At 51.2% G+C, this 25652-nt stretch overlaps 1 protein-coding gene across 6 annotated transcripts; it reads left to right on the top strand.

The window, feature by feature from the left end:
- Nucleotides 1–459: 459 nt before the first annotated feature.
- Nucleotides 460–25449, top strand: SMPD4 (sphingomyelin phosphodiesterase 4). Of its 6 annotated transcripts, XM_008068822.1 has the most exons (20): nt 460–639; nt 3155–3238; nt 4767–4853; nt 6487–6629; nt 6787–6862; nt 7453–7561; nt 7666–7718; nt 7867–8018; nt 10532–10664; nt 13468–13539; nt 16662–16748; nt 19242–19387; nt 20056–20146; nt 20894–20994; nt 21701–21864; nt 22303–22508; nt 22864–23097; nt 23341–23472; nt 23616–23744; nt 23990–25449. In XM_008068822.1, the coding sequence occupies exons 1-20, from the start codon at nt 565–567 to the stop codon at nt 24317–24319; spliced, it is 2604 nt and encodes an 867-aa protein (XP_008067013.1). In that variant the 5' UTR covers nt 460–564; the 3' UTR covers nt 24320–25449. The 6 variants fall into 6 exon arrangements, with proteins under 6 accessions (XP_008067013.1, XP_008067017.1, XP_008067015.1 ...); XM_008068826.2 differs by lacking the exon at nt 6487–6629 and having other exon boundaries at nt 23990–24377; XM_008068824.2 differs by lacking the exon at nt 16662–16748 and having other exon boundaries at nt 23990–24377.
- Nucleotides 25450–25652: the final 203 nt, after the last annotated feature.

Below are 25652 nucleotides of genomic sequence, written 5' to 3'. Positions count from 1 at the left end.
CCCAGCCGGGATGCGGGTCCGGGGCCTGTTCACGGCGACACTGGATCTCCAGACTTTTGTTAAGCGCCTACTATGTGTTGGGTGGTGTGTTAGGCGACGAGGATGGCACGGCGGACCGCAGAGGCTGCTCCTTTGCGACCAGGGCTTCCATGATAAACTGCATTAATCGTGCTCACTTAAGTAGCAGCACCCAGTTCAGTGCCAGGCATATACTGGGCGCTCAATAAATATGCTTGTTGGAAGAACGGCATTCAATGTAGAGTGTAATTGTTCAGCGCTGGTTTCCCACTAGGGGGCGAACCTCGAAGGCGCTAATAAACGGCTTCTGCTAATGCGCAGGCGCACTCCTTGCCGTGGATAAAACCGAGTTCAGATGAAGGGGCTCCGCGGCCACCGGTTACGCAGGAGCATTCGTCTGCGTATTCTCCCGCCCTCCCCTTCTTGCGTGCGCCACCAGAACGGCTGGACTTCGCTTTTGCGCACGCGCCTTGTGACACAGCATCCCAATGATGTAGGGACACTTTTCCCGCCTGACCAGAGGGGCGTGACGCAGCGCGCAGCTTGATGACGACATTTCGGCGCCCGATGGCCGGAAGGTGCTTTCCATCCCTGAAGCGGGCGGCGCAGTGGGTCTCACAGGTGTGTAGCGCAGCGCGCACTGTACGGCCCCGCGCCAGGATGGCTTCCTAGAACCCCTGCCGAGAGGCCATCTCCGTTCCTGCGCGAGTCCCGGGACTCGGGCCTGGCTCCGCTTTCTCTGCCCGGGCCCGGCTCCTCTGCCCGGGCCGGGCCGGCGGGAGGCCGAGGGCCCCGATTGGGCCCTTCTGTCATCCTCCTGGGTTATGCCTTTCAGCCACCTTCCCGCACGGCTCGCACACGCCATCTCGGTAAGCGCTCGGTAACGTTCGTTGAGGGAAGGAGAGCGAGTTAAAGTTGAGCCTTGGGCTCGACGGGAAATGTGGGAGGAAGAGCCGGCAATGGGTCACTGCTCGACCCTTCCCCCTGAGTGGCTCTACTTCTCCGAACCTCGGCTTCCTCATTTTTAATAGGGAGGTCCTGATGCCTAATTTCAGGACAGTTGTGCACAACAGGCGACACATGCTGCTGCTGCTGCTCGGAGAGAGCCAAGGGAGGACGTGCATTTGCTTGGCAAGATTGGCGCTGCCTGTGGGCTGTCGCCCTCAGAAGAAGCCCCGAAACAGGATCCGAAGCAGATCCTCAAGAAAATGGATGTTGAAGGGATGGGAAGAATCGGACGGTCGGTGCGCAGCGACCGGAGGGGTGTGATGGGGAACTTGGCCGCGGCAGGGTCAGAGAACTGGGATGCGGGAGACGCCACCCTCTCTTGGAAATTCCCGGGCTTGACGCCTTTGGGCCTCATTCTTTGCTGCCTATGAAAGCTTCCTCTGAGCAAAGAGATGCTTTCACATCATCACCTCTAAAGCTCTGCCCTTATCAAACAGTCCTGATGTTACGCTGCTTTGATCATTTTGGAGCAGTGCACAGTGTTTTCTTGATCAGGACTGAGGTGTTTTATTTAATTTTCCTTATCTCTGAAGTTGGTAGCTAGTTTAAGAAGGGAAGAAACCTGGAAGGTATTCCTGTTGACAACTACCAGAGATTCCCGTCTCCTCTCAACCCCCAAATGCCTATATGACCTCCTTACACCCAATCTTTCTTCTTCCACATAGACTGTCAGTTGCTTCCCCAGTGCCTTTATTTGTGCTGAGGGCAGAGCTGTGCCAGGAACACTGTTACTAGCCCATCAGTGGAACTTGGCAGGCTTCCTCTCTACTCAGACCAAGTCAGTATTTTCTGTTTCTGATCTGGGTGGGCAGAGAGGTAGAGATCTTGGGAGCAGATCCTCATTTTCTGGTGGCTTGTTCAAAGGCTCTCTTGGTAGAGCCTGTTCTTCCCCACCATTGACTGCATAAAACTCAGGTAACATGGAGGGGATTGACCCTCCTGTCTCAGATTTCTGAGTTCTGTGTTTTTGTATAATGGTTCTGCCATTTACTAATGGATACGGGCAAGTGGTTTATCCCCTTTCTGCCTCTGTTTGCTTGTCTGTGCTGACCTCATAGGGTTGTGAGGATGTATATTTTATTCTTGTTTAACAAATAAATGGGAGCAGTTTAAACCAGCTCCCATTTATTATCTCAGTTATGTAATCAGAAGTCCAGGCAGCCTCATCTGGGTAACACAAGACTGAAGTCAAAGGTGTTTCTTAATCTGAAAGTTCCAGGGAAGAATAAACTTTCAAACTCATTTAGATTGAGGATGGACTTCAATTCTTTGTTGTTGTACAGCTAAGGTCCCTGTTTCCTTGCTGGCTGTGAGCTGGGGACTACTTAAGTTCCACTGACTTAGGACTTTAATTGTTTCTGCAAAGTCCCTTCATAGCAGTACCTAGCTGAGTGTTGATTGAAGAACTAGGGGACACAATCTTGAGAGGAGGAGTTATCTTTAGACTTCTGCCTACTACTGAGGATTAAATGAGGAAAAACATGGAGAAATATATAAAGCTGGCTACTGTAGACTGCATCTTTTTTTTTTAAGCTAGTCAAACAGTGGGAGTGGAGAAGTTATAAAAAAAAATCTGTAACTGGTTGTGATCAATTAGTTGTAAACACCACTGCACTTTGACCAACTGAGAATGTTTCTGTAAAACGTGACAATTGGCAGTGCAGTGTGGATTAGAGTTGTACAAATGTTTTCTTGGGCATTGTGAAACTATACATAATATTCTGTTAGTGTCAAGTGTGGTGGCTCACACCTATAATTCCAGTGCTTTGGGAGGCCAAGGCAAGAGGATTGCTTGAGGTCACAAATTGGAGACCAACCTAGGCAATATAGCAAGACCTCACTCATCTCTACACACAAAAAATTAAAAATTAGCTGAGCATGGTGGCATGTGCCTGTAGTCCTAGTTACAAGGGAGGCTGAGGTGGGAGGATTGCTTAAACTCAGGTGTTTGAGGTTGTAGTAAGCTGTTATTGAGCCACGGCACTTCAGCTTGGATGACCCTAACTCTAAAAAAAAAAAATATATTCTTTTTAAAAAAATTTTTATTTTCCATGATGTCAAATGCTGCAGACAAAAAAATATTATGTTGCATGGCAGATATTGAGATTTTGTCTTTGTTTTCCTACAGTGGTTTCTTAAGGTGGCCATTTTTGACTCTCGTGTGGAGGCTGCAATGGCATTCCCTCACCTGCAGCAGCCCAGCTTCCTACTGGTAAATATCAACTGCCTGCATGGGTGTCAGTGTGACTGTAGCTCTGTGGCTGAGAAATTTCACAGTTCTTTCCATTGACTTGAAGAAGTATGTAATGGTTGTCTTTTAGGGAAGTATGATGGCTATAATACCCAACTTGAGGTTAAAATCCTTCAGCTTGACTTTGCCTCCTTATTACTACAAGACCATGGGTTTGCTCAACCTCTGAGCTCTGGTTTTCTCATCCACAAGACAAGTTAGTTCAAAAGCCATTTTCTCTACTTCTAAGGATATGGGGAGGAGCAACTGAAAAGGATGTACATCAAAATGTTAATGACCTTTAAATCCTTATGCAGATATGAGGCATTCTATAATTGTAACCGTCACCAGTGAAAAATGGAGAGACTACTATATGGAGGGCAGCTCGAACTTTAAATATTAAAAATGATACTGAGAGCCAGATATAATGGTGTGTGTCTATAGGCCCAACTTCTTGGAAAGCTGAGGATTACTTGAGCCCAGGAATTCGAGGCTGCAGTGAACCATGATTGTCCCATTGCTTTTCAGCCTGGGTAACAGACCAAGACCTCATCTCTAGAAAAAAATAATACTGAGAAATTAGGGGTGAGTCGAGTATTGGAGAAGAAAATGCCTAGTTTCAGTTTCCAGAAGATGCTTTTTACAAACATGTGGAAGAACATCCTTCCTTGTTATACCCCACTACAGCCATCAGGTCTCATCTCTGTCAGACCTTATGAAATCTACCCTCATTTGGAGGTAGGCAAGGATGTCCTTGGGCAAAACCCTCTAGGTTGAAATTCTGACAGTTCCTCCTGATCTTAATCTGTTTGCACAGAGTTTTTCTTCTTATAGTCAGGATGCTTTTTCTACACCTCTGACTTCAGGTAGATTCCTCAGTCCTTGTCCTGAATGTTTTCTGGCCTCTACATTGCCTTCATGTTAGTGTCAACTTGGCTGAAGGCGTCCATAATTTTAGCTTGCCCTGTGTTCAGTAGATTCACTGTCTACTGAATAAAGGACAACTTGGTTAAGAGAGCTTCTGCCATAGCCCTGATTTTGTTGGACATTCTCACTAATGATCACAGTGGTGTAATTATGGGCGGTCAGTCAGGTGGGAAGTTTCCAACTGATGTTTATAAACTCAGTGAATATTCTGTGGTCTGTGAGGGGTACCTTACACAACAGGGATCCTCTCCTGGCTGTGGAACTGATCCTGGGATTGACCCCTGCTTATGGATCAGCATACGTCAGTTGTGACATGCAGTGCTCTAAGGTAACTGTAGTCTCCTAAGCGAGTTGGAGAGCTCCTTGTCTAGAGACCATAGAACTTCAGCTTCTCTTCTAGTAGCATCCTTTGGGCCACTGGCATACACATGACCTGATGCATAAGGTACTGGGGAACCAGGCCAGTGGTTGCATATGACACACATCTTGCTTGGATTTCCAGTTTGACTTGAGCCAGAGTAGCACCAGAATTGCAGAACAAATAAATATGCTTATGTTTTTTTTGCTGGGTTCTGTCTTCTAGGCTAGCCTGAAAACTGATTCTGTTAATAAGCCCTTTGCACAGCGGTGCCAAGACTTGGTTAAAGTCATTGAGGATTTTCCAGCAAAGGTATGGCTCTCCTAACATCTCTCTTTGAAGCATGTCTTACACATTTCTTGAAAAATTTCAGTGGCTCATGCCTGTAATCTCAGCACTTTGGGAGGCCAAGGCAGGAGGATCGCTTGAGCCTAAGAGTTGAAGGCCAGCTTAGACAACATAGTGAGACCTTGTCTTTACCACCCCCCCCAAAATTAGTCAGGTATGGTGGGACTCACCTGTAGTCCCAGCTACCTGGGAGTCTGAGGCAGAGGCAGAGGGATCACCTGAGCCAGCAGGATGTCAAAGCTGAGCTGTAATTTTGCCACTGCACTACAGCTTGAGCAACAAAGTAAGACTTTGACTCAAACACACAAAAAAATAAGATGAAAAACTTTTTTATAGTTCCCAATTCCCCCTATGAGCACTGCCCAGCACCGAGGCATGGCCCAATGTCATGACTGTTACATTTATGGACACATTTTGATGTGAACTTATAAACCAAAGGTTCTCAACCATAGGTGCCTCTGTTGGTCAGGGGACACTTGGCAATATCTGGGACATTCTTGATTGTCACAACTTGGGGTGGATGGGGCATATGCTACTAGCATCTAGTGAGTAGTGAGCATACACCAGAAAGCCATGTGCAACAAAGAAGTATCCATCCCAAAATGTCAATAGTACACTGAGCAATATAGTGAGAATGTATCTCCAAAAAAAAAATTTTTTAATTAGCCAGTGGTGCTTCCCTATAAGCCCAGCTACTTGGGAGGCTGAGGCAGGAAGATCATTTGAGGCCAGGAGTTTTAGACCAGCTTGGACAACATTGCAAGACCCTCAAAGAAAAAAAAGACTGAAATCCAAGATTGATAAACCCTGATGTAAGTACTGGAAATATATATATATATTTTAATTTACTTACTGATTCATTCATTCATTCACTCAAGAGTCTTACTCTGTCACCCAGGCTGGAGTGCAGTGGTATACTCACAGCTACTGCAGCCGCAGCTGGGCTCAGGTGATCCTTCTTCTTCAGCCTTCCAAGTAGCTGTAACTACAGGCACACACACCATGCCCAGCTAAGTTATTTTTGGATTTATTGTAGAGGTGAGGTCTTGCCTAGTTGTCCAGGCTGGTCTCAAACCCCTGGGCTCTCAATCCTCTCGCATCCGCCTCCCAAAATTCTTGAATTACAGGCATGAGTTACTGTGCCTGACCTGAAAAGATGTGCTAAAATCATACCTAAAATTGTTGAGCCAGGAAGCTGACCCGGACAAAGAGTTAATACCAAATGACCATAGTTTATAATTATGTTTCAGGAGTTTCACTCTGAGAAAGGATGTTGTTGCCCTTTATAATAGAGTTTTCGTCACATCAGGTGGTTCCAACATTTTTTTAAAAATCTTCTAATCAGAGCCTGACTTATATAACCTGCCCAAGTCTAAAGTGATGCGCCTTGGTATTCTGTGTAACCCCACTGGAAGGATCCAAAGCTGCTTTTCCCATTGGCATTGCCACACCAGGACTCCTGTGGGACAGGACTGATTCTGAGGGTCTCTGCCGGGGAATGGCCTCCAAGGGAGCTGGGCAGTGCTTGGTACAGGACTGGAGCCAGGGCAGGAGTGGACACTGGTCCTGCCTGCAACCTCTCCACACACTGTTTCAGGAGCTGCACACCATCTTCCCATGGCTGGTGGAGAGCATTTTCGGCAGCCTGGATGGTGTCCTAGTTGGCTGGAACCTCCGCTGCTTACAAGGACGTGTGAACCCTGTGGAGTACAGCATCGCAATGGAATTTCTAGACCCTGGGTAGGTAGGTTTGTTGCCTGAGAGAGGCCAAGTGCTTCCTTATGGCGATCCCGTTTTTAAATCACTCACTCTATTTCTTAATGTTAAGAAACAATCAAAGCAAGACAGTTTGTGGTTCATTTGCCTTTTTTTTTTGCTTGTTCAATTTCATGTTCAGTGGCCCAATGATGAAGTTGGTTTATAAACTTCAAGCTGAAGACTATAGGTTTGACTTTCCTGTCTCCTACCTGCCTGTAAGTAAACTGTGGTGCTCGGGGCAGCAGGCCCTGGCCAGTAGCTGTGATGGTGGGTGGGAGGGGCTCAGAGGGCTGCTGGCAGTGGGCAGGAGAATGTTTCAGTGGCTGTTCAGGGTCCAGGAGGCATCACAAATTAGAACCTCAACAGCTGCTCTTGTTTTGAAGATCATTCCAAACTTTGCCAATGGAGAGGGCATCATGCTGTCTGTTTGCTCCTGGCTGAGGAGCAGACTGGATTATGTTACTTTGCTCTTCTGAATCTCCAGTCTTCCAGGGGCCAATCGAGGAGTGACTTGCTCAGCCATTATGAGGGGCATAGGAGACTGGGCTCAAAGCTGTGCACAGCAGCTGCCCTTGCCGTTTGTAGGTTGTTGAGAGGCTGATAAGAGCTCTTTTGCTTTAGCACTGCCCAGAGGCAGGGCACTGTCCACACAAGTGGGTTGTATGCTAGCCTCTTCCCCAGCAGCCTTCCCGAAGGGCTGCATGTGTGGGGCATCGTGTGTGGCCACCTCAAACGGAACTGGACAGCATGTGGTGCATAACTAGAGCCAGGGCCTGTCCCCGAGTCTCCCTTCCTCTCTCTGCAGGGCCCTGTGAAGGCATCCATCCAGGAGCGTGTCCTCCCTGACAGCCCTCTGTACCACAACAAGGTTCAGTTCCCCCCGACCGGGGGCCTTGGCCTGAATCTGGCCCTCAGTATCCTTTGGTGCCCGAGGGTGGGGAGGTTATGGGTAGCCCAGCACACGGCATTGGGGAGTAGCCCAGCAACCCTGTGTGTTTGCCCCTGACACTGCCCTCAGATCCGTTCGAGTATTACATATTCTACTTCGCCTTGAGCCTCATCACTCAAAAGGTATAGAAGTAATGTCTCTGTGTGCAGTTTGCTTTACTAGATTCCCTTGGAGGGGTGGAACTGTGGCTCAGGGCTTCCTTGCGCTTGTGGGTATTCGGTGGCTGGGCAGTGCCCGGAGCCCACACTAACAGCAAACTTGGTTTTCCAGCCACTCCCTGTGTCCCTCCACGTCCGTACTTCAGACTGTGCCTATTTCATCCTGGTGGACAGGTATCTGTCGTGGTTCCTGCCCACTGAAGGCAGCGTGCCCCCTCCACTCTCCTGTAGCCCAGGGGGAACCAGTCCCTCGCCGGCTCCCAGGTAAGGCTGCCCTGGCCATTAAGTGACTGGTCTGGTCAGTGGCATTGCCTATGGGGATAATCTTGCCACCCCTTGTCCAGGGTTCCCCAATTTTTCTTATACCTCATTCCCCAGCCACAGTGTTATAGTATAGAAGGCAAGGATGAGAAGGGCATCTATCTGTTAGTTTTCAATGTCCATGGCCATCACTGAAGCTGTCAGGTCTCTGGCACCATTGAGGCCTCTACTATGGGAATGGGCTTGTGTTCTGCTTCAGCAGCCCATCTGCTGGTAGTATCTGAGTCCCATATTGAGGTGGTGAGGAGGGTGGAAGGGTTGTCCTACAACAAAAAAAGTAGGAATCTCTGTGGGCCCCAGAACCAGGTCTTGGTCTGAGTGAGAGACCCTGAAGAGCCTTTTGTGCCAGGCCAAGTAGGCTGTGCCTGACTCTGACTGCACAGGTGGGGTGCATACTTGGGGGCTGTCATGCCTCACTGTGCTGGGGCCTCAGTGGGCTCTTACCCAGGGCCTCTAGGCTGATGCTCCACAGGAGACCCTGCTGCCCTGGCAGCAGCTGCCTGTGCTCCTCTGACCTTTAACCTCATTGGCCCCTCTTCCCTAGAAGACTGAGTGCAGGCAATTTCCTGCAGGTGCTGGCCCACCCTGCATCTGTGGGCATGTGCAAGCCCGCCAGACCTTTACCCAGATCTCACACATGTGAACAGATACCCGAGAGAGTGGTATGGGGGAGGGGAGCAGGAGGGAGGAGGGACTGCCCAGGTGGTAGCAGTGACCAGTGATCCAGACATGTTGGTGATGCTGCAGCCAAGGAGGAGGACTTGGAAGTGAGGCAGATTCACATTCTCTCAAAGGCAAAATTCAGATGCCAAGTGGCTTTCTGTGCCTGACTTCTGCTTCTTTGAGCTTTTTATTTTATTTATTTTATTACTATTTTTAGAGACAAGGTATTGCTCTGTCACTCAGGCTGGAGTGCTGAGGCATAGTCATAGCTCACTGCAGCTTCAAACTCCATTCTCCCATCTCAGCCTCCCCAGTAGCTGGGACTACAGGCACGTACCCCCATGCCTGGCTAATTTTTAAAGTTTTTAAATTTTTTTAGAGATGAGATCTCTGTGTTGCTCAGGCTGATCATGAACTCCTGAGTTCAAGTGATCCTCCTGCCCCAGCCTCCTGAGTAGCTAGACTACAGGCGCCGGCCATGGTACTCAGTTAATTTTTGTATTGAAATAGCTACAAACTTACAAAAAGGATGGCATGCATGATATGAAGAACTTTGGGCTGGGCACTGTGGCTCATGCCTGTAATCCCAGCACTTTGGAAGGCTGAGGCAGAAGAATCTTTGAGCCCAGGAGTTCAAGAGCAGCCTGGGCAACATGACAAGACCTCATCTCTACAAAAAATTAAAAAATTAACTGAGTACGGTAGCACGTACCTGTAGTCCCAGCTACTTGAGAGACTGAGGCAGAAGGATCACCTGGGCCCAGAAGATAAAGACTGCAATGAACTGGTATCACACCACTGCACTCCAGCCTGGGTGACAGAGTGAGACCCTTTCTCAAAAAAAGTATACATATGTCAGGCTCTGTGACTCAGCCTATAATCCCAGCACTTTGAGAGGCCAAGGTAAGTGGATTGCCTGAGCCCGCAGGTTCGAGACCAGCCCTGGCAACTTGGCAAGACCTTGTCTCTATAATAAATCAAAAAATTAGCCAGACGTGGTAGCACATGCCTGTAGTTCCAGCTACTTGGAAGGCTGAGGCGGAAGGATTGCTGGAACCCAGCAGGTCAACGCTGAGGTGGCCATGAGTGTGCCACTGCACTCCAGCCTGAGCAGCAGAGTGAGACTCCAACTAAAAAACACACACACACACACACACATATAATGTATATATTATGTATATGTATACATATACATGCACACCTATGTATGTTCCCTATATATTCCACTTATGTTGTATGTATGTATGTATGTTTTCCCACATGCCAACACATTTACATGACATTTTACATATTTTTGCTCTCAGTCCTTCCCACGCATCTCATCAGGAGGCCTGTGGTGTGTCCCTTTCCCCCATTACTGGTGATGGTTGCTTGATCACTGGGCTAAGGAGGTATCAACCACATTTTTCCACTGAAAAATTAAATGAGTACTTTGTGCCCAAATGAATGCATAATGAGAATTTAGCAGGAAGATATATCGAGACTGTGTGATTATCACTAGTGTTAGCATCCATCCACTGTTGATTCTCAGCTAAGTCACTTATTACCAGGGTGGTTGCCAAATGGTGATTTTCTAAATGTCATCCCTCCTACATTGATTAGTGGGTAGTGAGCAGCTTGTGGTAAGGAAGACTTTTCCCTATTTATTAAAATATAACAGTATGGACCTAGGGATAATTGTGTGATTGGACAGGGTATAACCTGTTACTGTTGTCCTGGTTTTGATGTCCAGTTTGCCACTAGCTTGGCTAGCAGAATCCCCTAACTTGGGCCTGTTTTTGTGTCTCCTTCAGAACACCACCCATGCCCTTTGCTTCCTACGGCCTCCACCACACCAGCCTCCTAAAGCGACATATCTCTCATCAGACGTCTGTGAATGCAGACCCTGCCTCCCATGAGATCTGGAGGTCAGAAACACTGCTCCAGGTGAGAGTTGAGGAGCTGGCCTCTAATTCTGTTTTAAAATAAGCTGTCCAGCCACCTTCCTTCACGTAGGGCAGAGTCCCAGAGATGACCCCTCAGCCTGGGACTGGTTCTTACTTGTTGGTATTTTCCTGCCATGATATATAGAAAACAGATGAGAAGAAATCTACCCACTTGTGTAACCTACATATCACTGGTAGTGGTTTTCATGTCAGGATCCCCTGTCCACGGGAGTTTTGTTTTGCCTGTGGTAATATAATCGTTGCAGAGTCTTTTTGCTTCTAGCGGATCTGTATAAATGCTCTCACCACCCTACTCTGTCCCCTGACCTCCCACGTTATTGCTGCTTCCCTGTGATCACCATCACGTGCATGTTAAGTACCGCATATAATAAGTAGTGTCTTTATGACACTGAATGACAAGGGACCTCTGCAGCCTCCACCTTGGTCAACAGGGAAGACTCTGCCTTCTCCACTGAATGGTCTTGGCTTCTGTGTCAGGGCAACCAAATGGGAGTTGGCAGTCCCTTTTCTGCCCATGTGGACTCCAGCCTCACACAGGCTTAGACTGGCTCACCCCCTCAGTGGTCTTGCCCTTCTGAGTACTGGCCACCTCCCAGGCCCTGGCTTTCTCTTCAAGAGCACACCTTGGGGAGATTTGGCTGATTCGACACTAGATCCCGGGGATGACTTGGTAGTTACAGCATTGCTGTTGACAGCCTGGAATGTGAATCTGATGGGATCCCGTCTCTCATACATAACTCCTGGTGTGTGGGTTGGTAGCAGTAATCATCCCTGTTCGCAGAAGGGATATAGTGCCTCAGACGGCTCTCAGCTGTGGTCTCTGGGCTGTGCTGGCCTGTGAGGAGAGCAGGTGACCAAGACATAGGCTTACCGGGCAGAATTGGAGGGTTCTGCTTTTTCCTGGACTGACACATGAATGCTTTTTCTCCCGTTTTTTTCTTGTCTGTTTTGATTTGGGTTTTTTGAGTTGTGTTTCATTCTGTTGCCCAGGCTGCAGTACAGTGACTCGATCACAGCTCACCACAGTCTTAACCTTCTAGGCACGGGCATTCCTTCCACCTCAGCCTCTTGAGCAGCTGGGACTACAAACATGAGCCACAAGCATGAGCCACTGTGCCTAGCCACTTTTTTGTGTGTGTGAGTTAAGAAAAAATTTAAATTGTAAGGTATACATAACATAAACTTTACTCTCCTAACCATTTTTAAGTGTATAGTCAGTAGTGTTGGGTACTTTAACACTTTGGCACATCCAGTCTCCAGAATGCTTTTCATCTTGCAAAATTGAAACAGTACCCATTAATCAACAGCTCCTGATGACCACTCCAGCCCCTGGCAACTACGATTCTGCTTTCTGTTTCTAAGGATTTGACTATTCTAGGTACTCGTATCTAGAGTACTTCTTTAGATCACATAGTACTTACTTTTTATGACTGGTTTATTTCACTCAGCATAATGAACTCCAGGGTTCATCCACATGGTAGCCTGCATTTAGAATTTTTTCCTTTTTGAGGTTGAATGATGTTCCATTGTGTGGATATACCACATTCTGCTTACCCACTCATCTGTCCTTGGCCACTTAGGTTGCTTCCACTTTTTTTGAATAACACTGCCTATGGGTGTACAAATGTCTTGAGATCCTGCTTTCAGCTCCTTAGGGTATATACTCGGAAGTGGAATTGCTAGGTCATATGGTTGTTCTAAGTGTAATGTTTTGAGGAACCACCATACTGTTTTCCACAGCAGCTGCACCATTTTACATGCTCACTAGCAGTGTACCAGGGTTCCAGTTTCTCTACCTGCTTGCCAACACTTGGTGTTTTCTGATTTTTTTAAATAATAGCTACCCTGGTAGGTATAAAGTGGTATCTCATTGTTGTTTTGATTTGCATTTCCCAAATAATTAGCAATGTTGAGCATCTTTTCATGTACTTATTACCCAAGTATATATCTTTGAAGAAGCATCTATTCAAGTCCTTTGTTCATTTTTATTTTTTGTTTGTTTGTTTGTTTGTTTGTTTTAGAGACAGAGTCTCACTGTAGCCCAGGCTGGCGTGCAGGGGCAGAATTATAGCTCACTGCAGTCTCAAAAGCCAGGTCTCAAGCAATCCTCCTGCGTCAGCCTCCAGAGTAACTGGGATTTTAGGCACATATCACCACACTGGCTAATTAATTTTTTATTTTTTTGTAGAGACAGGGTCTTGCTCTGCTGCTCAGGCTGTTTTTAAACATCTGGCTTAAAATGATCTTTCCACCTTGGTCTCCAAAAGTGTTGGCATTACAGGCATGAACTATCAACCCAGCCCCTTTGCCCATTTTTTAAATTAGGTTGTTTTTTGGTTTTGAGTTTTAGGAGTTCTCTACTCTGGTTATTAATCCTTTATCAGATATATGATTTGCAAGTATTTTCTCCTGTTCAGTGGGTTGCCTTTTTACTCTATCAGTAATACCTTTTGATGCATAAGACTTTTGATTTTAATGAAGTCCAGTTGTCAGTTTTTTTCTTTTGTTGCCTGTGCTTTCAGTGTCATATCCAAAAAAATCAGTGCCAAATCCAATGTTATGAAGCTTTTCTCCTATGAGTTTATAGGCTTAGCGCTTATATTTAGGTTGCTGATTCACTTTGAGTTAACTCTTATGTATGCTGTGAGATAAGACTCCAGCTTCCTTCTGCATGTGGATATTCTGTTTTCCCAGCATGTTTGCTGGGGAGACTCTACCTTCCCCATAGAATGGTCTTGACACCATAGATGAGAATGATTTGACCATCTCATGCTCTTTTGCAGGTCTTTGTTGAAATGTGGCTTCATCATTATTCCTTAGAGATGTACCAAAAAATGCAGTCCCCTCATGCCAAGGTATGTTTCCAGTTTTCTTCTCATCTCTTGCCTCTGGCCCTGGTCAGCTGGTTATTTCTTGTGCTCCCTCTGAGTTAGTTTTCATAGGCTGGACGGTGGAAAGCAGAAACCCAGCTCCTACCCCTCACTCAGATGCTGAGCTGGGGGTGGCTGTTGTTCTCCAGTTCAGGGGGAGGTTGCACAGTGACACACAGACACTTGAGACCTGGAGATCTGTCCTGTGTAGGTTCCAGAGCCCCCTCCCTGGCAGTGGGAACGCATGAAGTTGTGGTGCTTTTGCTCTGGGGGCAGGAGACCTCAGTGGTCTCGACCCAGTCTGTTCCCTTTGTGCTTTCTGGTGAGGGTGGGCAGACCCTCACCCACGGTATTGACCTTGAGCCTCCTTTGCCTTCCTACACTGCCCTCCCCTTCCTCGAGAGCATGAAGAAGCAGCTATTTTCCTGATGGGTGGGGCCTGTTGCCCTCCTGCATGCAGCCCTGCCTGCCTCCTACTGCTCCTGGCCTTTTCCTCAGCTCCCTCTCAGGGCAGCACACTCCTCACAGTGGCATGGACATGGTGGTGTCCCTGGCATGCCCCTGGTGACATTGTCCCTGCAGCCAGCACTCCACTGGCCTCATCAGAGTAAAGCAATGACAGAGTAGGTTCTCAAATCCATGTTTAGAGTCACACTCGTTGGGGCAGCTCGAGTCACACAGCCAAGCCTCTGCAGCAGGTGGCATCAGCCACATAGCCTAGTGCCTGTGGTGTCTGTGTATCAGTGTGCTCAGGAGCCTTTGACTTTGTCATTGCTGGACAAAATTCTTGAGGTCTTCCTCCAGAGTGAAGATTCTGTGGGTGATGCAGTTAAAATTGAAAAGTGCATCCTGTAACTTTTCTCTGATTCTGAGGCGAAGCCATGAGTCTGCTCTTGCTGCAGAGTCTCTGCAACCAGTTCTTAGCCCTATGCTCTGCCATGTGAAAGCTCGGGAAGCAGCTTCTGACCCTTGCTCTTTCAGAGTGCAGGGCACCCCAAATCTCCATCCTTGGCATCACATTGCAGAAGGAGGAGAATGGACATAAGCCAAGGACTTCATTCTGGCCCTTTGAGCTATAAAAAGCCTACAATGCCCTTCCTGCTTCCAGAGCAGACTTGCTGCATGAACCTGGCTAGTGGCCAGGGGCCTGGTGGCCAGATTTCCCCATGGTTGACTCGCTAGGCCCTGAGTCTCCTCTGGGGCACGGGGATGCTTGCTCTGCCCTTGCTTGTGGCTTGGCCTGGCAGAGGCAGGGGCTGCTTTGCTGCATGGCCTTCTGTCTTCTAAGAAAGTGGAAACTCCTACTTTTAAGAGCCTACAGAAAGGTCCTTCTGGGCTCTCACCTGTGTTCTGTGCTCTCATGGGCTGGGGAAAGGGGCAGTGAGCTGTCCCTGCCAGGGGCAGGAGATGCCCTGCCTTCTTCCCCACAGTCACTTCTTGGCCACACCTTGGGATGAGTGAAACCTGCTTGGTATGACCTGCAGTGGGGACCCCAAGCACCCAGGGAGGCTCTACCCTTTGCCTTTTCCTGTTGTGGCAGAAAACAAAACCCAAGAAAACTGGGAGGAGTTGGGAGTGGGGAAAGACAGCTGCAAAGGTCCATGTCACTCAAGGTCCCTTGCTGTCAATCGACCTGTGCTGCACCCACCATACAGAAGCCTTTGCCAGACTTGATTGCTAGGTGCAGGAAGTGTGGCTTCCGAGGTTGCCCTCCCTGGCTGGGCTTGGTCCACGCTGCATGCTAGCTCTCCAGCGACCCAGTGGGCAACAAGGAGGGCAACAAGGACGGCCACAGCCCTCACAGGAGGCTGCTGTGAGGCTGCCCTGCATTCCTGCAGGCATCCCACTCAGGAACTGTTGACTCCCAATTCCTGCCTGAGAGCCATAGCTGAGCTCCAGGTCTGGCAGAGGAAGGCTGTGAGAGGGCGTCACCTCCCCACTGTACTTCTTCCTTCCCTGCTCTGCGTGTTTCCTTGGCATTTAGCAAGTGCATTCTGACCTCTCTGGTGAAGTTTGGTGGGCATGCTGCTTGGGCAGGAGGCATGGCCTGCAAAAGGCAAAATTTGCGCCAGTTTGACTTGGGTATGCTTGGCTGAAAGTATGCTTCAGCAGGCCTCGACACTGCAGGGAGTTAGGGTAGAGGGTACCAGGGTAGGGACCAGATATCTGCCAGCTTGGCTGTCATCTGTGTCCTGGATGGTACCATTCTCAAGGTTCCTGCTGCCTCTGGGTGTGTGTGGTGGTGGCCAGATTCTCAGAACTCCTTCCTTCAGGAGCCCTGTGTATCTGGAGGGTTGGGTGTTCTGCTGAGACAGGAGAAGCAGTCTTCCCAGAGTTAAGCTGGCACCTCTACCGATTTTCAGAAAGTGGGATGCAGAAGGTGGAACCTGAGGGCTGAGCCTGTGTTTCTCCCTTTGCTGCCCTTGGGGATCTGTTGTATCTTATTAATTCTCAGAGAGAGCCATTCATGGAAGGGACATTGGATTTTAGACACATCGAAACTGATCATGTTATATACTGATTTGGTAAATTTCTCAAGACAACCCAGGGAAACCCAATCAATTATATAGCTTTCTTTTTCTGGGCAGAGACTCCTCTTTCTAGAATGTGTACTTTCAAAGTTTACTTTCTGAGCCTTGGGGGCTTCAGGGCCTTGGTGGCTGGCAGTGTGTCCTAGCAAGTGCCCCAGGCTCCTGGCAGGCTGTGGCTGCATGTGCCACATGCACTATAGCCTCGGAGCCGGCAGGGAGAGGAGGTTCCTTCTGGAAAGGCAGTGAGTTGGGCCAACTGTATGGAACTAGAGAGGCCTTTGGGCCCCAGTGACATCAAGAGGCCTCCCAGGTGGTATGAGAGTCCTCGTCCCTCTGCCCACAAGGCTGAGGAGAGTGGCTCCTCTGGGCCACTGGGGTGGTGTGCTGGCCTAAGGCTGCTGTGACTATGAGTGTTTGAATTGTCACTGACCATGCTTTTTTTGTTTTTTCTTTTTGCTTCTGGGCTTGTTCTCACTGTGTTCTTTCTCTCCCCTTCTTATCCCTCCCCTTCCCACCCCGTCCTCTCATCCTCTGCTCTCCCTGCCTCTTCTTGGCTTCTCTGTTTTGTTGTCTTAGCTGGAGGTTCTGCACTACCGACTCAGTGTCTCCAGCGCCCTCCACAGCCCTGCCCAACCCAGCCTCCAGGCCCTCCACGCCTACCAAGTACTGGCTGCTCTCATTCTGTTACCTTCCCCTGCCCTATGGTGTAGCCACAGAGTGCATGTCAGCTCTGTGCCAAAACAGAGATCTGGCTGAGGCTGGCTGCGGGTGACTCCAAGGCTAGTTCCGAGCAGAGCAAAGCACATGTGTTTAAGTGGAGGCATGGGTTGGCCTGGCCCCCAGCTTTACAGACTAGCTTGATTTTGGTGGGGGGTGGTCTTGTGATAGAGCAAGGCACTTGGCCCTTGTGGCCAAGTCCTCAGCTGGTAGAGGTGTCGCAAGTTGGAGGGCTTCATGCTTTGCCTGGTTGAGGGGCTGAAATAGGTCCCTGTAATGGCTTGGCTCACTCTGCTGTGCAGGGCCTGCTGCCCTGGGTGGGGCTGGGCATGCAGAGGCCCGAGACTTACAACTTTAGGTAGTGTGTTCTCTGTCCCATTCAAAGCTGTCACCCAGCCTAGAGGTGCAGCAACTCCAAGCCTGTGTGTGAGGTAGAGTGTGGGGAGAACTTGGAACTCAGCCCCACAGCCCCAGAGGCTATCATTCCTTGACAGTCAAGTCACAGCCCACCCTTCCCTGTGGAGACTGGCCACTCTTACACACCCCTGGAGGCAGATGAAAGCAGGCAGTAAGCTCATAGAGATGTCTGCCTCGGCAGAAATGACAAGTATGTGGACTGATCTGAGGTCCTCAAAGTAAAGTTCAGACCTGTAGGGCATTTCAGGGATGACAGAGTTGGCACATTTGTGAAAGCCATGCTGGTGGCCAAGGATCTATCCAGATCACCCTGGAAGGAGCACACGCATATGAATTTGAGCTGAGATGAGAAAACATTGCTTGGCCCTCCATTGCCAGTGGGAGGCGCTGGTGACTGCTGCACACAGCAGAGACTCCATTACACAGGTGCCACTGCAGAGGAGGGACAGCAGGGCCAGGCCCTGGAAGGGAGAGGCAGTGTCCTGGGGAGTGTCTGGCTCCATACCCACATGGCGGCAGGAGAGGTGAGGAGGGAGGCCCTGGGAGTGATGAGCTGAGAGGCTGGGCCTTATGGGAAATACAGGGCTTTGGGGACATGTCTGTAAGTGAGCAGGGAGAGGAAGCCAGGTGCAACTGGCCAGGAGCTCCATGTGGAAATTTGACCCAGGAGAGATGCAGAGCTGGAGGAGAAGTTTGGCTTGGCAAACCTGCGGGGAAGGAACCTGAGAGAGGGTTCCCTGGGTTGTGGGGGATGGGTGGCAGGCACCAGACCCTCCAGACTCTGAGGAAGGACCGGGTGGGGTGGGGCAGGCACATGACAGGGGAAGGCGGGTTCCCAGCTCCCATGTGGTGCTGTCCCCTCCTCTGAGCTGCCAGGATGATATCAAGAATCAGGATCCCAGGCAGAGGTCAGAGTAAGGAGCCAGGAATGAGACTGAAGAAGAAGGCTATGGGGACCTCTGGTGACACTGGTGTCCTGCTAGTCTCTTAGTGTTAGCATAGATGTCCTCTCATACTCCTTACTTTAGAGGCAAATTCATTACACAAAAACTTAGAAATACAGATAAGCAGAAGAAAGTACCTCTCACCCATAGTTCCATCTTCAGACTTAGCTGCTGACGCATTGGCGTCTCACCTGGACCTGTGGGGGCATTTTCTCTGAGTGAACAGTACTGTGGGTAATGGCCTGCGTGTGGTCTGCTGCATCCTGGGATGTGCCAGGAGGATCGGACCTTGCACCAGCCTCAGCACTACAGATGTGTTGAGGCCCAAAGGACTGGAGGCAAGTGTAGGGAGAGAAGAGTGTCCACCCAGACTCAGGGTAATGCCTTTGAAAGACTTCTGTCCACTTGTGAGGCTCCCACCTGTGCTCCCAATGCCAAATAACCTGAAAAACCTTCTGGTTGGAGAAAAGGCTTTCTTCCTGGGTCTGGGGCTCCAAGATCCTGCTTGTATGTTGCAAATCAAAAGTTCAGCCAGCATGCTTGACAGTGCTCCTGTCTTGGGCGTTTTGCTGACCACTAGTCTGTGGACAACAGAGGGAGTGATGCCCCAGTTTGTTTCCTCCTGGGCTGAGCTCCATCTGTCTGTGTCCAGGATGCGGGGAGGCTTGTGGGCCCAGTGAGCTTTGTGCAGACAATGGGAAGCAGGCAAGAGACCCTGCATCCAGGGCTGGGGTAAGGAGATGCCAACCTTCCCCGAGGACTAGGATAGGCAGCAGTACCCAAGTCATAGCCCCTGCCACCCACCCAGGGTGCATGGGCTCATCAGTCACCGTGCAGATGTGCTTGAATGAGCCCTCCCTAGGGTAGAATGTGTAGGTGCTGGGCCAAGCACTTGCCCGCCATGAGCTGGTCTCTGCTCAGACCTAGTGGTGTGAAGTATGTCTGCCAGGCACAGAGGTACCCTGGGGTAGCCCCAGTCCCAGCTGGCTTGTACCTTCTCTGGGGGGCTGGGGATTGTGGACATAGCAGACCTCCCCAGGCTCGACGCCCTCCTCCTTTTCCTCCTCCTCCACCACAGGAGTCATTTACGCCCACCGAGGAGCACGTGCTGGTGGTGCGCCTGCTGCTGAAGCACCTGCATGCCTTTGCCAACAGCCTGAAGCCAGAGCAGGCCTCCCCTTCTGCCCACTCTCATGCCACCAGCCCCCTGGAGGAATTCAAAAGGTGGGTGGGTGTGGGCTCCGCCATACCTCCCTTTTCTTCTCCTCGGGTGTTGCCTACAGACTCTCTTCAGGAGCAGGGCAAGAGGTAGTCCCTTCTTACTCAAAGAGCATGTAAGGCCTCTGCAGGGCTGGGCACATGGGAGATCCCTGGACCCTCCTGGGCATGTCTCCTCACCCCACCCTGCAGGCCAGGTAGCTGCCCTGCTGCATCTTCAGCTCTCAAAGCCAGTGGAAAGAGCCAGGGTAGCCCAGGAGAGGCCTTGTTTGCTGCTCTCTTGGCCCCTGTGGCAGGCAGAGGTGGGAGCACTACACAGATGCATTCAGTACCCAACCTCAGCAGGCCTCAGGCCAGGTGGGGACCATGGCCTGACTTCTTGGCCGACAGGGACCAACAGAATAGGTTCTTGGTGTAGGGCTGAGGTGAGGTACACTCAGGAGCCACACGGGCTTGGCCACCTGCATGCTATGTGTCCAGGAGAGGTTCCCTGACCTATCAGAGCTTAAATTTAATTTCTTCCTCTGAAGAAGGTAAGGCTAAAAATGGGCCTTATCTCTAGGAAGTGCCCAGCGCTCTTTGTCAGCAGAACCAGCCCTCACTAATGGAACCACTGGGCTCACCTATGAGCAGGACCTCATTGGCAAGTGTGGGTGACTCTCCCCTCTCCCCAGGGCCGCCGTCCCAAGGTTTGTCCAGCAGAAGCTCTACCTTTTCCTGCAGCACTGCTTCGGCCACTGGCCCCTGGATGCATCGTTCAGAGCTGTGAGCGTTGGTCTCTCACCCCTTCCCCTTTGTGTTTTGTGCCCTGATGAGGGGGGGGTCCATGAGTGCGTGAAGGAAGGAAGAGACTTACCGCAGAAGCCAGGAGAGGAGGGTTTGGGGGCCATGTTTTCCTACCTGTTTGTGTTTCTGCAGCAAGCTTTCAGGTTCAGAAAGGCCCTGCCCTTAGCCGAGCTCAGTGGCTCAGCCTGTAATCCCGCGCCTTTGGGAGGCTGAGGTGAGTGGATTGCCTGAGCCCGCGGGTTCGAGACCCGCCTGGGCAGCGAGACCTCATCTCTACAATAAATATAAAAATCAGCCGGGTGTGGTAGCGCATGCCTGTAATTCCGGCTACTTGGAGGGCCGAGGCGGAAGGATCGCGGAGCCCAGCAGGTTGAGGCTGCGGTGGCCGGGAGTGGCCGCTGCACTCCAGTCTGGGTGACAGAGGGAGACTCCAACTCAAAAAAAAAGAGAAAGGCCCTGCCCTGCTTTAGATGAGAAAGGCCTGCATGTCTTGGGTTTTGAAGGGCTAGTGTGAGGGCCAAATACCACAGGGGTGCCCCTACACCCTCCTGGGGGTGTGGACAGAGCCAGTCATTCCTCAGCATGTGCACTAAACTCAAGAGGAAGTGGCCAGGACCTGGCATACCTAGCTGCCTCCTGGAGCTGGCTACAGGCCGCCAGTGGGATTGACTCTAAGCCCAGAGCCGGCCCCTGGCCCTAGGCCTCAGCATACGTCCATCCTCACAGGTTCTGGAGATGTGGCTAAGCTACCTGCAGCCGTGGCGGTACGCCCCTGAGAAGCAAGCTCAGAGCAGCGACTCCCAGCCCCGGTGTGTGTCAGAGAAATGGTAAGTCCCTGGCACCCCTTCCTCCAGTGATGCCATCAGCTGCCCTGGGTGGACACTGTTTCAGTGAGCAGATACTGAGCTGGGCACCTGTGCTGAGGTCAGCCTGGGCCTGTCCCTGGTGACCTCTAGGCTCCTCTCCCTGGCCTAACAAGGTGCAGTACAGGTCAGTCCCTCCTCAACTGAACCTTGCTGGGCCCTGGAGTTGATTTCCCAAGGAAGCAGTGGGCAGTGACATCCTGCCCCATCCCCTGTCCTTTGCCGTATCCTTCTGGCTTGAATGTTCAGGGTCACCCCCCCAGCAGCGGCCGCCTCCCATCGTCTGCCTACTCCTCACGGCCAACCCCCAGGCTCCCATCACTGGCATGGCCAGAGAACTCATCTCCACTCCTCACATAAGGCTTTCCCTTCACACACCTCTGGGGGTGCTCTGCCATGGTGACCTCAGGCCTTCTGGAAAGGGGCCTCATCCTTGCTCAGGATGTCTTGTCCTTGGAGGGCCTGGGTCTCACTTGCCTCTGTCCTACCCACCCACAGCCCCCGAGACATCACCTGTGCCACCCTCATAAAGCCTTAGCCAGGAAGAGTCAGGAAGCCCAGGGAAGAACAGGGGCATCAGGGCATAGACCCGTGTGGCCTCTGCCTCCAGCAGGAGGTCTTGCCCGGGGTTTTGCAGAGGTTGGCCCTGACCTGCCATCGTGGCCCCCAGGGCACCCTTTGTCCAGGAAAATCTGCTGATGTACACCAAGCTGTTTGTGGGCTTTCTAAACCGCGTGCTCCGCACAGACCTCGTCAGCGCCAAGAATGCACTCATGGTATTCCGAGTGGCCAAAGTCTTTGCCCAGCCCAACCTGGCCGAAATGATCCAGAAAGGTATGTCCCCAGTGGACATCAGGGCAGTGAAATCTGAGGTTGGCTGAGCTGTGCCTCCCAGTGGCTGCCACACACTAGTTGGTGGTCACAAGTGTGCCCACAAAGGCAGAGCTGCAGCTGCTCTGGAACTGCCTTTGTTGTCCGGCAACTTGCTGTGGCATTGGGAGGTGGTGGTCCTGGTCCCATGCTTTTATTTGGGTTTAGCTGGGCGTTGATTGCTGGTGCTTCCTCCTGGTGTTTGCCTTCTTGCTGACACTGCCCTGGGCTCCGGAGGCCTACCAGCCCTCCTGTGTCAGCCTCCCACCTCAGAGCTGCAGCTGAGGCAGGGCCTGGGAAGAGCGTGCTGCAATCATGGCTCCTCAAAAATGGCAGCTGGGTGCTCTGTGGCCCTGGAGTCAGGCGCCAGGCCCGGCTCCAGGCACAGTTCTTGCCTCCCAGGCGAGCAGCTGTTCCTGGAGCCGGAGCTCGTCATCCCCCACCGCCAGCACCGACTCTTCACAGCACCCACATTCACCGGCAGCTTCCTGTCACCATGGCCACCGGTGGTCACTGACACTGCCTTCAAGGTGAAGAGCCATGTCTATAGCCTGGAGGGCCAGGACTGCAAGTACACCCCAATGTTCGGGCCCGAGGTCCGCACCCTGGTGAGTGGGTCAGGGTGGCACCTGTCCTCAGGGCTCCTGAAACTGTGGGGACAAGCTGTTTCAGGAATGGTGTGGCATTTCAGGACAGGAAGGAGTGAGACTGGGTGGTGTTAATGCTACTGCATCCTCCCTGCCGTTTTTTTTCCTAGTAAAGTCTAATTTCTCTATGATAATAAAGGCAGTGTTGGAAATTTTTCATGTTTAAATCACCCTTAGTCTTTACAAGTCCTTCCCTGCAGAAGCCGCCCCTCCTGGGCAGCTGCACATCTGGGTGTACCTGCCTCCCCACCTTGGGCCCTAGGCCCATGCTGCTAGGTGGCAGCACATGCCCATCTCATCAGTGCCTCCCTCACAGGTGCTGCGTCTTGCTCAGCTCATCACTCAGGCCAAGCAGACAGCCAAGGCTATCTCTGACCAGTGTGTGGAGAGCCCAACTGGCCGCTCCTTCCTGTCATGGCTGGGCTTTGGCTCCATGGACCCAAACGGCTCCTATTCAGCCAACGACCTGGATGAGATGGGGCAGGACAATGTCCGGAAGACAGACGAGTACCTGGAGAAGGCCCTGGAGTACCTGCGCCAGATATTCCGGGTACGAGCAGTGAGGCCTGCACTGTAGCCCGCAGGGTCCTCTTCCCTGAGAGAGCCTCCCAGCGTAGCCCCATGGTCAACTGCACACCCAAGTCCCACAGAGATGGGCCCTGCATTGTGGGAGGCAGGTCCACACCTGGAGTTATGTCTGGCTCCCCTCCTTGCCTCTGTTAGAGGCCAGTAAAGTGAGGACCAGTTCCCTTACTGTGCCTTGACACTGAAAGCAGAGGCGTTTCTCTGGCAGCTCAGTGAAGCCCAGCTCACCCAGCTCACTCTCGCGTTGGGGACCACTCAGAACGAGAATGGAAAGAAGCAGCTCCCAGACTGCATCGTGGGTGAAGATGGACTCATCCTCACACCCTTGGGCCGGTACCAGGTGAGAGGTCCACGCCACAAAGGGGCATCTGGCAGAGCCCACTGGCCCATCCTCACTGCCCCCTTACACCATGAGCAGAGGCGGCTCCTAAGTTGTTTACAAGGGTGTGTTTTCTGAACTGTCCCCATGACCTGGGTTTCTAGATCATCAATGGGCTACGAAGGTTTGAAATTGAGTACCAGGGGGACTTGGAGCTGCAGCCCATCCGGAGCTACGAGATTGCCAGCCTGGTCCGCACTCTCTTCCGGCTGTCGTCCACCATCAACCGCAGAGTGAGTGGGCAGGAGGGGCCGGCCTGGCCTCTTCTGAAAATAGGTTCCCGGGGTGTTTCTGCCCAGGGTGGCCCCCACCTCAGTGCTGCCATTCAATCCTGCAGATCTTGGGGCAAGTCAGAGTGGAGAGTGAACCTGTAGAGAGGCTGCCCCTGAGTCCCAGGGTGGCCTGTGCGAGTGAGTGCTCTGCCATCCTGAGGCCCATGGTGCCTGCCTTCCCACTCCCACCTGTCCTCTTTGTTCAGTTTGCAGACCAGATGGTGGCCCTGTGTTCCCGGGACGACTTCCTTGGCAGCTTCTGTCGCTACCATCTCATGGAGCCCACGCTGGGCGGCAGGCACTTGCTGAGCCCTGTGGGGCGGAGGCAGGTGGCTGGCCATGCCCGGGGTCCCAGGCTCAGTCTGCGCTTCCTGGGCAGCTACCGGACACTGCTCTTGCTCCTGCTGGCCTTCTTCGTGGCTTCTCTGTTCTGCATCGGGCCCCTGCCCTGTGCACTGCTCCTCATTCTGGGCTACATCCTCTATGCCATGGCCATGACACTGCTGACTGAGCGGGGGAAGCTGCACCAGCCCTGATGAGGCAGCCACCATCTCCAGAGAAGACTGGGGATTTGCCACTGTTGCACCTGAGCTGGAACATGGTCATCTTTGGGCTGCTGGGGGTGTTTTTCTGCAACAGTGGAGTCATCTAGAAGAAACTGTAATAGGGGAGAGCAGTCCAGACTTGGCGAGTAGGGGACAGCAGAGGGCGCACAAGCCATGTGTGACAACTGGAACCCAGCCACTGTCCCCTCCTCCTGTCCTCAGCCCAGGATGCACAGCTGAGCTGGCTCTCGGGGCCTTTTCCTCCAGTAACTGTGTAAGGATCTTGCTGTACAAAGCTCAGGAGCTTGTGTGCTGAAAGCTGCTCCTGCTGTTCTCCCTTGTGGGTGGCCCCAGCCTCAGCCTCCCCTCTGGCTGTCCTGGAGATGGGCAGAGTGAACTGCAACATCTCAGCTCCCTTTGTGGTACCAGGGATGGCAGGTCTTCTCTGAGTCCCAACTACAAAGCTATATTTTGCCACCACGTTTGGCAAAGCAAGTTTAATTCTTTATGCTCACTCAGCTATTCCATGACTGAGCCATAGAACTCCACTTTTGAGAGCATGAAGATTCTCTCAGAGCACAGGTGCTTCATCCCAGCCCCTAGCCATCGAGCATGTTTCCCAGAGCAGTGGCACCATCACTGCCTTCCCTGTGCCTTGTCACAGACAGGTGCTGTTCCTCAGCAGGTGTGGGGGACACCACACCGCAGGATCAGCAGGGCAGATCCTACCAGCTTTTCTGTTTTGCAACCAAAGATGGTCAAAGTGTAGTTTGTATCTTCAATAAAAGCAAGTGCTCAAAGATGTACTTTTTAATAACACTTGACTAGAAATGCACAATTACACATTCACCATCAAAAATAAATTGCCACGAAGTCTCCCACACCTTCCTTCATCCCACAGATGATGCACCAGGAAGAATACCATCTCTACAATGATTTGTAAACCAAGCCTTTGTTTTTGGTGTGTGGGGTTTTGTTTCTTTAATGTCTTTCAAATTATAAATGTTGGGCTTTGCATTTTGATATAAACTCAGAATAACGACACTTTGGGGCCTGTGACCAAAAACCAAATCAAATTTGTAAGTGACCATGGATCTGATTAAACCTGTCCTTGCTTCTGAGTCTGGTGCCTGAGCTTGGTCTCCAGTGAGTTCACCCGTACAGGGTCCTGGAGCACGGGGAAACTGCAGAAACTGCTGATAGGCACCCCGTGTTCCCATTGCCCAGAGTGCATGAGCCTGGTCTCCTGGTCATCATTTGCTTTTCTTGCCCAGGGCGTGGCAGGTTCTTACAGCAGCAACTAAAGCAAGGTGCACATGAATGC

This window comes from Carlito syrichta, unplaced genomic scaffold (assembly GCF_000164805.1).
Source record: "Carlito syrichta isolate Samal-C Ts95f unplaced genomic scaffold, Tarsius_syrichta-2.0.1 Scaffold311553, whole genome shotgun sequence".
In the NCBI taxonomy this organism is placed as follows: domain Eukaryota; kingdom Metazoa; phylum Chordata; class Mammalia; order Primates; family Tarsiidae; genus Carlito; species Carlito syrichta.
The sequence above is the reverse complement of the archived record's forward strand: the minus strand, read 5'-3'. Positions and strand labels throughout refer to the sequence as shown.

Excerpts from the sequence above, each read along its gene's own strand:
- SMPD4 (XM_008068822.1), top strand. The coding sequence starts at position 565 with ATGACGACATTTCGGCGCCCGATGGCCGGAAGGTGCTTTCCATCCCTG. Across the intron at positions 8,019-10,531 it reads AGTCCCTCGCCGGCTCCCAG|AACACCACCCATGCCCTTTG; the intron begins GTAAGGCTGCCC and ends TGTCTCCTTCAG. Across the intron at positions 10,665-13,467 it reads GGTCAGAAACACTGCTCCAG|GTCTTTGTTGAAATGTGGCT; the intron begins GTGAGAGTTGAG and ends GCTCTTTTGCAG.